The sequence below is a fragment of the Nannospalax galili genome, unplaced genomic scaffold (genome assembly GCF_000622305.1).
Source record: "Nannospalax galili isolate Female #2095 unplaced genomic scaffold, S.galili_v1.0 scaffold447, whole genome shotgun sequence".
NCBI classification, from domain to species: domain Eukaryota; kingdom Metazoa; phylum Chordata; class Mammalia; order Rodentia; family Spalacidae; genus Nannospalax; species Nannospalax galili.
This window is the reverse complement of record NW_008355650.1, coordinates 87,172-103,189: the sequence shown is the minus strand read 5'-3', so window position 1 is coordinate 103,189 and position 16,018 is coordinate 87,172. Positions and strand designations below refer to the sequence as shown.

General features: G+C 47.0%; 1 protein-coding gene across 1 annotated transcript in view; it reads right to left on the bottom strand.

Moving 5' to 3' along the window:
• Sim2 (SIM bHLH transcription factor 2) overlaps positions 1-16,018 on the bottom strand; it is a 49,502-nt gene that overhangs the window by 16,902 nt on the left and 16,582 nt on the right. The window contains exons 4-6 of the mRNA XM_008853044.3: positions 12,359-12,467; positions 8,870-8,955; positions 6,205-6,404 (exon numbers count right to left, since the gene is read on the bottom strand). Of these exons, the coding sequence (XP_008851266.1) occupies positions 6,205-6,404; positions 8,870-8,955; positions 12,359-12,467 (395 nt within the window). The remainder of the gene's footprint in view (positions 1-6,204; positions 6,405-8,869; positions 8,956-12,358; positions 12,468-16,018) is intronic.

Here is a 16,018-nt window from a genome sequence, read left to right as displayed (position 1 = left end):
GAGCCATCTCTCCAGCACCCGCCCCAACTTTTTGAGATGGGATCTCTCATTGTAACCGAATGGGCTCGAGTGACTGCTGGTCAGAGAGCCCCAGCAATCTTCCTGTCTCTGTTCCCCCAGTGCTGGGGTTATAGCACCACCATGCCCAGCATTATTATTTTATTTATTTATTTAGTGGTATGTCTGTACCCAACTGTCCATATGTGGAAGTCAGAGGACAGCTTGTGGGAATTGGTCCTCTCCTTTCATCATGTGGGTCCCAGGGATTGAACTCAGGTCATCAAGCTTGGCAACAAGTGCCTTTACCCTTCTGAACCATCTCTCCAACCCCATGCCTGGCTTTTTTTACGTGGTTTCTGGGCATCTGAACTTGAGTCTTCATGCTTTACACAGCAAGTACTTTACCCACTGAGCATCTTCTTAGCTCTTTTATTTTTCATTCTAACAAAATAAACATTTGTTATTTCATTTGTTATTTTAACTATTTTATGTGCTCAGTTTGGCAGCATTAAAATTCAGTAGTCACACTGTACCACCATCGTCATCATCACTTTCTAGAACTTTCTCACCACCCCAAACAAAAACTCCACACCTATTAAACACTACCTCCCCAGTCCCCTAACCCTGACCACTGCCTCCCTAGTCCCCTTGCCCCAGCTCCTCTTCCATTCTATTTTGATCTCCTTGAACTTGACTGCTCTGTTTGTCCCTTGAGTAGAATACTACAATGTAACCTCTGGCTTCTGGCTCCTTCACACAACATAACATTTTAAGGTATGTGTGTGTGTGTGTGTGTGTGTGTATGTGTCTATATGTGTGTGTCTATATGTGTGTCTCTGTGTGTATGTGTGTGTATGTGTATGTCGGTGTCTGTGTGTGTGTCTACAAGTGTATGTCTGTGTGTCATCTGTTGTCTTTGAGGGGCGAAGAGTGTGTGTGTGTGTGTGTGTGTGTGTGTGTGTGTGTGTATTTGTGTGTTTGCTTGCCTGAGACCAGAACTCAGCATCAGCCCCCTTGGAACTGGAGTTAAAAGTGGTTATGAGCCATCCAATATGGGTGCTGGGCACTCAAATCCAGTCCTCTGGAAGAGTAGTGAGCTCTCTTAACAAGAGTCTTCTCTCCAGCCCCAAGCATAAGATTTTTTTAAGGCTTATTGTTATTTGTAGTATGTGTCAGAAGATTTCTTTTTGTGACCAAATTCTTGTTCATGTGGATACCACAGTTGTGCATTTTGTTTATCTACTTTGTTGATGGACACCAGGGTCGTTTGCAGTTCCTGACTACTGTATGTTATTTATTATTTATTTATTTATTATTTATTTATTTATTTATTCATTGAGACAGGGTCTCATTATGTAGCCCCAGCTGGCCTGGAACTTGCTATATAGACCAGACTGGCCTTGAACTCACAGTGATCCACCTACCTCTGCTTCCTGAGTGCTGGGATTAAAGGCATGTACCACCCACCACACATGGCCTTTGTTGGATATTTAAATCTCTGTACCACACTATGCACTGTAAATTGGGATGGTTGGTCTCTAGATCTTACAGTTGGGTAATTTGTACTAATGGGAATTATGGAGTAACTGTGTAAGCCTGATATCAGCACAGGATTAATGCAGACCCCCCAGAATTTTATTTTAGTGTAGCAACTAAAAATATTATGACTGGAGGGTGAAGCTTAAGCTGGCCATAGAAGAGGCCCCAGTGTGTCTGTGACATGATCCCTCTTTACTCTCATCAAGCCCCGGGCATATTAATTTCCCACTTCTGCACTTTGAAGAGAAGTGGCTGTCAGCAGCTACGACCCCGGCAGCCTTGGGACTGCCCTGCCTGTGGGTGAAACTGTGTGTGGTAGCAGCAGGCCCTGCACACTTGGCCCAACCAAGCTGGGAACCGTGCCCTAAGGAAGAGGTGGCCCTAAACATCTTGGTGACAGATCTTCAAGGACAGATGAAAGCAAGGGGAAGGATTCCAAAGGACGCAAGGCTTTGGGAAGAAGAGGGTTCTGAGGATAGTGGGGGAGGAGGGGGATAATGAAGAAGGCTGGACTTGGGGGGCCCCCGTTCTCCAGGACTTGAAACTCTAGCTGTAAACAGAACCAGGAAGCGTAACCTATTTTCATTCTTTAGCCCACTGCTTCTCCTTCTGTGGCGTTCTGCTCATAAATCTCCCCCAGCCTAGTGTTTCCCTAGAATGGCTCCCTGCTTGGCACAACTGTTCCCTTGGTTTTCCTCCAAGCTGGGGAGGGAGCAGTGCTTCCGGTTGCTGGGAGACTGGCCCCCATGCTGGTGATTCAGGGCTCTAGAGACTTGTCCAATGGCCACCTAGAACTGCAAACTCAGCCAGGTCTGACTGGGTGACAGGAAGAAAGTGACAGCTAGCTGCCCTCCAACAAAAGCCAGAGATCTCTAGAGTGGGATGAGAGACTTCTAGGGGCCCTGGGGCATCTCGCTTATACAGGAAGGAACCCAAATGTGTCAATGAATCAGAAACACATGTACCATCACCAGCTTTAAAAATTAAAGGGCAAGAGAAGGGCTTGGCTGGATGCCCTCCTGCGTTTGTCAGATCTCCAGTGTCTGAAGACCTGTCAGAGGGATTTGCCAGACCCCAAATATTGCTGGCTTCACCCAGCCTTAGCAAAAGCACCAGCTATAGTTTTCAAAGTGAAATAACCACAAAACCCCAAGGATCCAAATGTCAGGTTATGCTGGGTTCAGTTGTGTCTAAAACTGTGCTGGGTGCGCAGCTTGCAACTGCCCTCCAGGCCCACCCATTCTTGCTCCTGTGACTTTGGAGACCTCAAGCCAACCCCCTGCTGTAGCTCCCGGGGCTTGGGTGCTGAAGCACCACCAGTCGGTTACTGCTGCCCTCCCTGGGCTGGACCAGCCCTGTGCCAGAGGGCTTTTAAAACCATGGAGTTGCAGAGAGGTCAAGATCTTGTGAAGGGTTCTGACTCCGTGCAGTCCCTTCCTACATGACAGGAGTTAGGGACAGGCCTTGAAGCTTGGCTAGAATCTTCCTAATACTCAACAGAAAGAAATACAAGTTGGAGTAGGGACAGGACATGTCCCTCCAGCTCACTATTCTTCCTGCCTACATGTGTGCAGCCCTCACATCTGAGGTACAGGGACACCCAAGGGCACTCTTCAAAGGTGCAACCTTACTTCTGAGCTAACCTCTGCCTTTTGCTGGACAGATCCTCTGTTCTGCAAACAACAGCAGGCTGAACAGCTGGAAAAGACCTCCAATCCCTCCTCTGGGAACACAGTCCCAGAGAATTCATAGGTCTCATGGAGTTTTCTTGAATTATCCAAGAAATACACGGAGGCAGAGAGAGGAAGAAACCAGTCCTTACCTCCCCAAGTCATGAGCTTGAAGAGCCCACTTTCTTCCAGCTTATTTTCAGAAGTGGCTCCTGATAAAGGAGAGATGTCCCCTGTCACTAAACTTCCCAGGCTCTGAAGCAGCTGGCCCAGCCCCTAATCTGCAGCCCCTAACCTGTAGCCCCTAACCTGTAGCCCCTGTGTCTACAGAAAGGAAAACAGAATTGGGCACCATTTCACATCTCTGGACGTGCTGGTGATGTTCCCCAAAGACCTCTGTGTACTCTTTGCTTACAGTCTCTGAGAAGATAGGGTGACTCTGAACACTCAGTAATGCCAACTCTTACTTCTCTCCTTTGATTGGCTCTGAGGAGCATGGAAGATGGTCCTGACTAAGTTCATGTCTCATCTCTTACCCTAAATCACATGGATTTGTCTCTTCTCCGTAAAGACATAGCTGGTAACATGATCAATTTTATGGGATGTTTTAATACCATAGTTCTCTCTTTCTCTCTCTCTCTCTCTCTCTCTCTCTCTCTCTCTCTCTCTCTCTCGTTTTCCTTTGTTTCTTGTTTGGTTTGGTTTATTTGAGAGGGGTCTCACTTTGTAGCCTAAGCTGGCCTTGAATCTGCCTTAGACTGGCCTGAAACTCATGGCAATCCTCCTGCTTCAGCCTCCCAAGTGCTGGGATTGTAAGTGTGAGTCATTAACACTATTTTTTTGGCTTTTTTGAGACAGGGTCTCCCTGTAGCCCCAGCTGGCCTGGAGGTCACTATGTAGACCAGGCTGGCCTTGAACTCACAGAGATCTGCCTGCCTCTGCCTCCCAAGTGCTGGGATTAAAGGTGTGTGCCACCACGCCCAGCTCATTTAGGGGCATTTTTAAATGTTAAGCTTTTATTTTCTTTCTTTCTTAGGGTGGATTTTGAAAATAAAGTTGTTTTTTTTTTGGTCTTTTTGAGGCAGGGTCTCTCTGTAGCCCCAGCTGGCCTAGAACTTACAGTGTAGACCAGGCTGGCTGGTCTTGAACTCACAAAGAACCACCTGCCTCTGCCTCCCAAGTGTGTGTGCCACCACACCTGGCTTTCAGTAACACTATTTTTAAAATTAAAAATAGAACAAAAAATAAATCAACAGCCCAGCATAATGGCACATGCCTGTAGTATCAGTTTCTTATAAGGTTAAGGCAGGAGGATTGCTTGAGTCCTGGAGCCCGTGAGGGATCGCAGACCACTTGTTCCACCTGCGCAACAGAAGAAACCAGGGGCCAAGAGGCAACGCAGCCTCGCAGGCCTCTGAGGCTTTGCTTTTTCAATTCCTCATAGTTATTATCTAAGTTCATCTTTCATAAGGACTCTCAGGTAGAGTGGATGGACAGGTCAGACATTGTACCAAAATGACAACAGAGCAGGTTCCACTGGCCTGAGACTGTGAGCTCTGTGGAGACTCTGGCTGTCCCGGAGTGTGCATGCTCCTGTATTCAAGCACCTCCGACGTCTTGTAAAATATATAGTTATTCATTGTCAATTAAAAATGAAAATAACCAGGGTGGCCGCACACGCCTTTAATCTCAGCACTCAGAGGCAGAGGCAGGAGGATCTCTGTGAGTTCAAGGCCAACCTGGTATACATAGTGACTTCCAGGCCAGCTGGGGCTACAAGGAGACCCTGTCTCAAAAAGACCAAAAAATTAATTAATTAAAATAAAAATTTGTGAAGTCTTCAGCTCCCCTAAGCAAGCTCTGAGGCTCCTCCAGCAAGGCCTCCTGAAACAAAAACCCTACTACTGCCTCAGCCCAGACACCATCAGGGCACCCACAAGTGTGGTCTAGGACCCCTGCAGGGAAGGTGACTTCTCTGTTCACCACCTTCCACTGTGGCCTTTACAGATCTAAGTGCTCCACTCCCTGTTCAGTGTGACAAAGTCCTACCAGTGTGGTGGAGAGATGAGGGAAGACTCTGTGGTCACCTGAGGTCAGAAAAAAGATGTGTGGTGCCTGTCGTCCCAGCACTTGGAAGGTAGAAGCAGAAGATTCAGGAGTTCTTAAGGTTGCTCTCAGCCACATAGTGAGTTTGAGCCTGGGCTACATGAGACGAGAGAGAGAGAGAGAGAGAGAGAGAGAGAGAGAGAGAGAGAGAAAGGGGTCGGGGGGCTAGAGGGATGGTTCAGTGGTTAAGAGCACTGGCTGCTCTTGCAGAGGAGCCAGGTTCAATTCCCAGCCCCCACATGGTGGCTAACAACTTTCTGTAACTCCAGTTCCAGGGGATCTAACTCCCTCTTCTTTTTTTGTTTTTGTTTTGAGACAGGGTCTCCCTATAGCCCCAGCTGACCTGGAACTTACTATGTAAACCAGGCTAGCCTTGAACTCACAGAGATCCTTCTGCCTCTGCCTCTGGAGTGCTGGGATTAAAGGTGTATGCCACCACACCCAGCTCCAAGTTCCTCTTTTGACCTCCGAGGGCATTGCATAACACTGGTGCACTTACCTACACGCAGGCAAAACACTCATACACATAAAATTAAAAATAATATGTATTTTTAAAAGAGAGAGAGAGATGAAGGAAGGACAAGAAAGGAAGGTGAGAGAAAAAGAGAAAGAAGGCTTCCGTGTCCACAACACATATTTCTGTCTCAAGTTTATAAGATGATTCAAATAGTAGGTAATTAATTTAAACAAGTCCCTGAGTCCTAAGTCTGTCATGACTTCTTTCTGCTCATGACTTGATTTCACTAAACCCCTTGCACATCCATACCCTTAGCAGGTCTTATTTTCCATTATAGTTTGGGTTAATCACATGTGGCTGTCCAGGGCTAACTCCCACCATTGTAGTCTTCTGAAATGTCACAGCAATGGTGATGGCAAGAGCCAGACTTACCTGGAATCCAGGAAGATGAGCTTCAGGTCGAGGCTGGCTCTGAACATGAACATGTTGCTGTGCAGTTTGATCTCTGTGATGGCACTGGGTGGCAGCGACTGCCCCACAGCCACCAGCCCCACAATCTGGTAACAGGAGTCGTACAGGGACATGTCCAGCATATACTGCCTGATCTTCAAGTAGCCACTGCAGTGGATGACCTGGGAAGGCAGAGTGCAGGCTCAGTGGCCACTGTGCTCCTGGCTCAGTTCTTTTTTTAAGTGCTAGAATAGTCTCCAGCCCAGTCTCTACAGAGCTGCACAGTCAGCATCCTGATAGAGACCTGTGCCCCCTTGGCAGGAAGGAACTCGCCTCTACCTTAGGAAACAATGTCATGAGGAAACACAATGTTTTCTTGTCCACCTAAATGTGCATGAGGAACTTCACAGATCAGAGTGTCATGCATGATGGACTTTGGCATAATGAACTCACTGCCAAGTTGTGACTCAGAACGCAGCAAAAGCTGGAGACCTAGTTCTCCCATTATGCTCATGTCAATAGTTAAATGCTTTCCAGCTTCCAACAGGATTAACTTGACATTTGTATCACCTGATAACTCTGTTGCTCCAGTAAAAGAATTCTTTTGGAAAAAAAATTTATTTTTAATGTTTTGGCTGGGAACATTAAAAGGTACTGGGGATCTGAACTCAGGTCCTTGTGCTTGTGTGGCAAGCACTTTACCAAATGAGCCATCTCCCAGTGTAATGGGTTTGACTGTTTAATTAGTTTATTTATAATTCAAGTTTTGGTAAACAATAAGCAGAGTATCTAGTCTACTCTGGAAGAAGATTCCTTCCAGTACTTAGAACCAAAGGCCATAACGAGAGAATTACAATGTCCTGACCAAGCAGAGGCACCTGAGCCCTAAACCTCATGTAGGAGCATGTTTACCATTTAAACACTGTCAAATCCTGGATCCTTAGCCTCAAATTCAAAATTCATCCCCCCTGCCCCCCATTTGCCTCTGTGCCAGGTCTTATGTAGCCTAGGCTAGCCTTAAATTTACAATGTAGCTGAAGATGATCTTGAATTATTGATTCTCCTACCTCCACCTCCCAAGTGCTGGGTTACAAGTGTGCACCACTTGTTTGTGCAGTGTAGGGGATGGGACCCAGGACCTAGTGTGTGCCAGGCAAGCACTCTACCAATTGAGCTACATCCCAGCCTACCCAAAATCCCTTTTGGAAAATTTTTTCTACAGAATTCAGATTACGTTTATAGTTTTTAGAGTTGGAACAAATCTTAAAATCCTTTTAGTCTATTTTCCCACTTCCCTAAGGAGGAAACCAAGAACAAGATGGGTAGTTGATGTTATTCTGCTTAGGATTAGACAGTTGAACAGAAATGACTAAAGACCCAGGCCTCTCAGGAGTATCAGTTAGGAATGGGTAGAGCTAAGGGCTCCCCACTTTGGCTCAAAGAGGCTTAGCGACTGGGACAAATCAGCAGAAGAAGTGTGTCCCCCCCAAAACTATAAAAACAGAGTAGGGGTGGAGTTCAGTGGTAGAGCATTTGCTTGGCAGGTCCTAAATTTAATCCCAGCACTGAAAAAAAATATAATAAAAGTGAAGAGTGAGATTAAGGTCAAAGTCTAGGAAGAATTCAAAGTAGGGTTGGAAGGAGACAGCTGAAGAGGGGCTTGTGGGGGCAGAAGACCCTGGTCTGAGGGCCATTCCAGCCAAAGGCTCAAAGGTGTCAAAGTGCCCCTCCCCCCACTTTCCTTTCTCCTTTTTCAAGGGGCAAATACAAAGGGACACTGGCTGCCTGTAGCTCCAGAGTGACAGAAGTGACCCCTCTCCTCCAAGCTGGGAGGAACAGACTGTGAGGCTCCTGGGGAGAGAGGGAGGAGCTCAACAACAGGCCAAAGGTGAAGGGGCTGCAGGGATCCCTACAGATTGTCCCCAGCCTACCCATCTAGAAGTGTCTAACACTGAGGCGCAGCACTGCCAGATGGACATCTAGGTGACCTGCTCCCAGATTCTGGAATTAACTAGAGCAAACAGCCATATCTGAAAGAGTTCAGCCACCAGCGAGGGGCTAGGCTGGGCTAGGAAGTGACGGCCTGGCCCGTCACTACTTCTTGTGAGCTCCCACCCTCGAGTATATAATAAGGCCAGAATGACCGATTGGATGTGGTGCTACAGGTGAAAGCACTACTTGGCACCTGGGAAGGGCTGTCATTACTGTGATGAGCACCACCAGGGGCACTGGCATTACTGGAACATTCCATGGGTAAGAACATCTCTGTGCAGCAATTATCAATGCTGCCTGGGTATCCTGTCTGGGAATGTGGGTGGATGCTAGGGGCAGCTGTTCCAAGGGAACTGACCCATGGCATGTAAAGTGGAACTCACAGGCACAGAGACAAAAGTCTATCCTAAGCCACTCCAATCCTGGTCTTAAATGATGAAATCCAGCCTAGCCTGGAACATCCGTGTAAAGTTCCAGCTCTGTGGGCTCAGAAGCCATCCAGAGCCTGTTGCTTAAGACTTCTGCCCTGGCGGGAGCGACATAATAAATTTCCAAACCTTTTCTTTTGAATATTGCCTCAGGTGTGACACAGAATGTAAAATGCACAGTCAAGACCCCGCCAGTCTCTCCTGTCCCCACCAGGGGCCGGCTGTACCTTGTATCCGCTGCACGTCAGGCCTGCATTTCTTTTTGCCAAGACGCACTTCATTCGAAGAAAGAAGGACCTCTCTATCTCGTACTCTGAAAGAAGGGGCAAGGCTAAGGTTAGATGGCCATGCTGCCCTGCCCACTTCACCTCCCCCAAATGGCACTGGCAAGTTCCCAGAGGCTACCTCATCTATGCCCAGCCCCAGCCCAGAAAGCTTCTGCCAGTAGCCAAGGTCTGGGTGGGGAGGGCAGAAAACATGCCCATTCTGCTATGGCTTCCAAGACTCTGAAGAAAAGTAACCCAAAGCACGATGACAGCAAGAGCCTTGGAGTCAAGGGATGAGCTTGGCAGAGTACCACCTGCCCCTGTCCCCTCCTGGAAGCCACAGGGCATCTGGGTAGCAGGAAAATCACCTGGACCAGCGCTGAGGCAGAAAGACCTCAGTGCCTGAGCTTCAAGGTAGTAGATACCAAATGCCAATCACAACATAGCCCATCTCTGACAGGGAGCCAGGCACCCTTACCTGCTGAGCCATCTTACTGGCCCTTTTCTTTCATTCTTTTTTTAACCGTCACATACAAACCTCTGGCCTTGCATGTACATATGAACCCCCTAATGAAGTGTCCCCTGCTTTAAGGAATACTGGTGCTCTGAGGCGCAAATAGAGAAGTATCCACACTTCCAGGTGTGGAGAGATCACACACCTTACAGAAACAGCCATTTGGTGGAAGTTAATCACGGATCTCTGAAGAAGCATCACCACTAGGAATGACAGCAGGGGCTTCCACCCTTCCCAAGGGCACTGCTCTAAGAAAGTCAGGGAATGGACTCAAAGGCCCCTTTCAGTCCCCCCGTTGGAGGTCTGCCAGGTTTTACCCCCAATTCCTCCTGCAACTGGGCTCTGCAGGCTTACGGCTTTCCTCTGACATGGCTGCCTGTCTGAACCACACAGATGAACACTGAGTTACGGGAGCTCAGATTGTCACTGTTTCAATTTTTTTGTGTGGATGAGAGCTTTGCCTGCATGTATGTAAGTATACCACATGTATGCAGTGCCTGAAGAGACCAGAAGAGGGAGTCAGAGCCCCCAGAACCGGAGTTACAGATTGTTGTGAGCCACCATGTGGGTGCTAGGAACCAAACCAGGACCTCTTAACTGCTGAGTCATCTCTCCCACCCCACGAGGGTTTGAAAAGGATTTCTAGTTATTTTCTAGTCTGGGGAAGAACTCGTGTTACACATATTTACCATAAAATAGCAAGGGTCACTTCAAACAGAAAATTAGCTCTGCGCTGAGAAGGGAGGTAGAACATCAAGAACATAGGAACCTTGAACGCTGCACCTCTCTCAAATGGCATCGAAATGAGTCAGCTATGTGACCCCAACACCCCCAGCCATTATCACGCCTTCCTTTGTACTATCCACACTTTGGGCCTGAATCCAAGAGACACGGAGACAAAAGGGTCTCATGAGATTCCCGGGCACAGTTACTGTCATTTTGTAAATACTTTTTCAGAGGTTATGGCATAGGGAGGATGAAAAGCACCAGGATGGAGAGAGGGCCAGCCCAAGGATGTAAGCACAGATCATAGCTCCAGCTCAGCGCCTCCATTCCATCTCAGAAGCCAGCATGCCAGACTCTTTCCTTCAAGAGGAGTCATCAGACTCTTGACTCTTTCTGGAGCTAGAAAGCCAAGGGCTCAGAACTGCGTATTGCATAAGCAAGCACTTCCAGAGTTCCTAGCTTTCCCACAAGGGAGCTGTAAGAATGGGACTCTGGCTAGTCAGACCATCCTCATCATTGTGTGTGTGGGGGGGGGTGCGCGCACACACATGTACATACACGTAGAGGGCAGAGGACAATCTCAGCTGTCATTCCTCAGGTACACACACCCTGTTTTGTGAGACAGGGTCTTTCACTGACCTGAATCATCCTGTTTCCACTACTACAAGTTTATGCCACCATATCCAACAATTTAAGATATTTTTTTATTTTTATTTTGTATGTATGAGTATTTTGCCTGTATGTATGTAAGTGCACCTGTGTCATGAAATGCCCATGAAGGTCAGAAGAGGGTCAGATTCCCCTGGAACTGGAGTTAGGGATGGTTATTAGCCAGTGTGTGGATGCTGGGAACTGAACCCGAGTCTGTTTTAGATATGGGTTTGGGGATTGAATTTGGATCCTCACACAAGCACTTTACTGGCTCAGCCATCTTCTTGGCTCCCATTCTTTTTCTTTTTTTATGTGTATGAATGTGTTGCCTGTATGTATACAAGTGCACCTGTGTCATGCAATGCCCACGGAGGTCAGAGGAGAGCGTCACATCCCCCAGAACTGTAGTTTAGGATGGTTATTAGCAGCCATGTGGGTTCTAGGAATCCAACCCAGGTCCTCTGCAAGAGCAGCCAGTGCTCTTAACCCCTGAACCATCTCTCCAGCCCCTTCGGCTCCCATTCTTTAACTATTAACATTTATTTTGGATTTTCTTCTAGTGAAGAATTTTTGTCAAGCTGGGAACTGTAGCCCCAGGCACACAGGAGACCCACTAGTCAATATGTCTGCTGGTCTCTGCAGGGTGTCAGAGGGAGTTGAAAGTCGGAGCTTCTGGAAGAAACTGTGTATTTTCCTAACACTCATCATGGTTGTAATTTAAGGAGACATGTATGCTATGCCCAGGGGTTCTGAACACTTCTGTGCCATGGTGTAAAACCTAAATCCCTGCTCAGAGTACTGCTAAATGCATAAAACAGATACAAAGGAACGAACTGTATTGGAGAAGAATTGGCAAAACATTTAAATGCAGTGTTATGAATATAAATATCTTCCTGTCTAGTATATTCGGTGGAGATTCATTAGTGGGCTTCATAACTCCCGAAAACTCTGAAGCCATCACTGCATAAGTGATGTATGTAAATATCTGCAACAACCATAATGTGATGGGAAAATGTCTACAATGTCTGTGGTTAGAAAAGCCATAGTTCTAATGATCCCAGCATGGTTTATAGCCTACAATCACATGTAAACAGCACGCTAAATTTCACCTAAAGGAAATACGGGTGTAATTTTCCGCCATGAAATTTCACATTCTCCCATCTCTAGATCTGTCCTCGGAAGCAGCAGTTCAGGCCTAGACCCATGACGGGCAGCTCTGGAATTTTAAGCCAGGAGCACTTGAGGAGAAGAGCCTGTGACCCATTGCTAAACAGCCTCGGGCACATAATAGGAGTTCAATAATTGTCCGTTGAAAACACAGAGGCGAGGTGAACTGGCGGTGTAGCTCAGTGGCAGAGCAGGCAGCAGCATGCACAAAATCCTGGGTTCCATCCCCAGCACTGTAAGCAAGCAAGCAAGCAAGAAACACAGAGGTATGAGTGTATAGTCGCTCTGGGTGGGTGCTGGTGCTTGCCTGACCCAATCAGCAGGTGTGGGAATCAAAATACTTTGGTCACAGTCAAGAGCATGACCTTGTTTCATCAGTGTGGAGGAAATACCTTGGAGTAGGTGATGGTGGAGAGGGGGATGAGCCGTGAGGACTGCAGTCATCTCGTCATGGTCAGAAGGATGGATGTACTCATAGATACTGTTGCCTGTGAGCTCTACCTGCCAAGGAATGGAAGGGTCAGAGATGTCATAGGTTTCCCGAGGTCAGCTCCAGGGGCACGGGGTCAGGTGTGTCCCAGGTTCACACCCAGACAGGAACAGGACTTTAGTCTCTCCTTGCAGCTCAGACCTTGGCCCAAAGCAAAAGTGGAAGCAAGCTGCTGTTTGCAGAGCTCCGAACTGTGGCCTGGAGACCAGCTACCTTCAGCCTGCTGCACCCCTTCAAGAGCCAGGTCCGTCCACACAGAGGCTGACCAGTTGGGAACTGTGGAGGTCTCCCATGCCACTCTGACAAAGGCCCCTTCTGTGTCAGCACCGGACCATGCCCCGGGCACTGCCGGGGCTCCCTCACATTGCCAGAAATGCATCTCTGACCTTCTTGGTCTGAGCTGACTGTGCTTATTCTACAGTCCCACCCAGGGCATGGCTGGGTCCCTCTGCGTGACTTGCGATCTGGATCTGGGAGGGCGTAGACCACATGAAGTAGTAGTTATTCCCCAGGGTTCCACTTTACCATCCTCACACCACCTACCATGGCAGGCCTCTAGGCCACATCCATGCCAGACACGACATTGCTTTTTGGGAATGAGAAGCCCCAGGAAACAAGCTAGGATTTTTTTAAATGTGTCTTAGTGTATTGCCAGCATATGTGTAAGTGCACCTGTGTTGTGCAATGCCCATAGAATAGGCTGTCAAATTCCCTGAAACTAGAGCTTCAGACAGTTGTTAGCCACCAAGTGGGTGCTGGGAATCGAACCTGGGTCCTCTGCAAGAGCAGTTGGTGCTCTTAACCACTGAGCTATCTCTCCAGCCCTCCCATCATTATTTTTCTATGAGATACAATGCCCACAGAGGTCAGAAGACAGCATCAGATCCCCTGGAACTGGAGTTAGAATGGTTGTTAGCCACCAAGTGGGTGCTGGGAATCGAACCTGGGTCCTCTGCAAGAGCAGTTGGTGCTCTTAACCACTGAGCTATCTCTCCAGCCCCCCATGTTAGGATTTTAATGCAGAGGACCCTGGCAGTCCAATTCTGACCTTGAGAACCTTTGCTTGTTCTCTACCATGACAGGGCAAGCCTCTGGCTTCTTCGAGAACCCAAGACCTCAGTCCCTTACCCACATTAAAATGGGCCCAGAATGTTCCAGAAACATACTCTACCACGAGGGCAGCCTCCTTGCAGTGATGGGTATATCCCATTTTTAGAACTACAATCAGAAGAGCTGAGGGTGATCACAAACAGTGAGTCAGTATACCCAGTATTCAGGGGCGCTCTGGGGCAGTGGTAGGGACTCCACCACTGCCACTGGGAACCCCAGAACCCAGTCAATGTAGGGAAGAAACTCAAAGATACCAAAAAGGTGCCCTTGGGTGGCAGGAACCTTGGATGGGTCCCAAGACTTCTTTCTCAGCCCTGTCCAGGTAGAGGGTAGCCCAAGCCAGCACAGGAAGCTGTGGCAGGTCTTGTCCCTGGCCTTGGAAACTTCAAGTGGGTCTTTTCCCTAGCCTTGGAAACTTTGAGTGGGTCTTGTCCCTAGCCTTGGAAACTTTGAGTGGCACTGGAGGGTGATGGAGAGCTTGTTGCTGTGGCTCCAGGATTATCTGTTTAGGGGTGGCCCTGACTGCACCACCTCAGGTAGCAGCACAGCTCCAGTAAGGTGGTTTTATGAACACTCTGCTGTCCCAGAACCACAGCTCCAAGTGAGCATCCCACCCTCAGCTCTTTCCAAGGAGCCATGGTGAGTTGAAGGCTTCACTCCACCAGCTCCAGAGAGCACCTTCAATTCGTCAAGATGTAACAGTTCCCTTTTTTTCAACATAAATTAAGTTTCTAAGTATTCTTGTCCCCCAAATCCACAATTTTAGTTTCTGAGTTATTCACAAAATGCCTCTTTCCAATCTTATGCAAACAGAGCAGGGGGAAAATCCAAGCACAGAACGCCTCTCTACCACCTGCTAACCCCCACCTCCCAAACCTGGGGTTTCACAACTGACCTCAATGGAGATCTGCCTAAATGAAAAGATAGCACATAATTAAAATTTTTTGAAATTACAATTATTTATATATTTGTGGGGGTAGGGTATGTGTACCACAGTGCACACATGGACAACTTGTGAGAATTGATTCTCTCTCTCTGTCATCTGGGTTCTGGGGATTGAACTTCTCTAAGGACTGAGGTTGTCAGGCTTGGAAGCAAGTGCCTTTATCCACTGAGCCACCTCCCTGGCCCAGTGATTTCATTTTTAAAAAGAAAGAAAAATGAAGTATTTTTCTTGCAAATTATTCCTGTTAATCCCTGAAAGGCTTAAATAAACCCGCAGTGTTGAAGCCAACCATTTGAGATGGGAGAGCTACCTTCATCCTTCTTTCCTTTCTTTCATTTTTTTATTTCAGCAGTTGATTTTTTTTTTTTTTTAAGAAAACACAAAACAAATCAAGAGAAAGGGGCGGGGAGAGAGAATGAGCATTCAAGGTTTGTTGGAAGCTCCTTTTGAGAAAAATGTACATAACTGCTGTCTTAGCAGACAAACTCCTTTGGGGACTCAGAAACATTTGCATCTCTGCTGATGAGGGAATAGACAGGTTTAATCTCTAAATTGCTTCATCTGATTTCAGAGTGTCTGTTCTCATCACTGGCTGGAGTGCGGGGAGAGCAAAGACACCTGGATGGAGAGCTTGGTTTTCTTTTTTTAAATATTTTATTTCTTTTCATTTTATGTATAAAGTGTGTTGCCTGCATGTATGTAAGTGCACCCATGTCGAGCAATACCCGTGGAGGTCAGAAGAGAGCATCAGATTTCTCTAGAACTGGAATTACAGATGGTTGTCAGCCACCATGTGGGTGCTGGGATTCAAACCCAGAGCCTCTGCAAGAACAGTCAGTGCTCTTAATCACTGAGCCATCGCTCCAGCCCGAGAGCTTGGTTTTTCTGAGCTCTCAGGTTCATTATACAACTCTGTGGCTGTCTTCAAATGGCAGAAATGTTTTCACAGAACAAAATTTAGAGTGATAACAGTGCTGACCTTAGCTTAAAATTATGACTAAGATGGTGTTTCCTGTATTTACATATCTATTCATGCTTTTGAATGCTGGAAGAAATGTGACAATCTCACCCCAATGCCTGAAATATAGAGAGATGATAGATAAATAGATAATTGATAGATAGATAGATAAATGATGATAGATGATAGATAGATAGATTGATTGATAGATAATAATTTGTCACTTTAAAATTCCCCAGGACTCATTTCTCAGCCTTATTAAAACAAAACTTCAATGTGATGTTTTGGTATTTGTAAAATCCTGCTAACTACAAAATGAAAGGCTTTCCTAAGAGCTTTTTTATGTTTTTCGCAATAGCTTTTATCCTGCCAAGAAAGCTGCAATGGTCAACACAACAGTAGAAAGATAGACTCTGTGTGGAAGGGCAGGGTCGCTTGGCCCCAGGAAAATGCACATGACTGTTCGTTGTGGCAGACTGAGCATTTTAAAATAAGATGGTTTGGGTTTCAGGGTTCAAGTTATGTCAACAAACATAAAACACTGTACT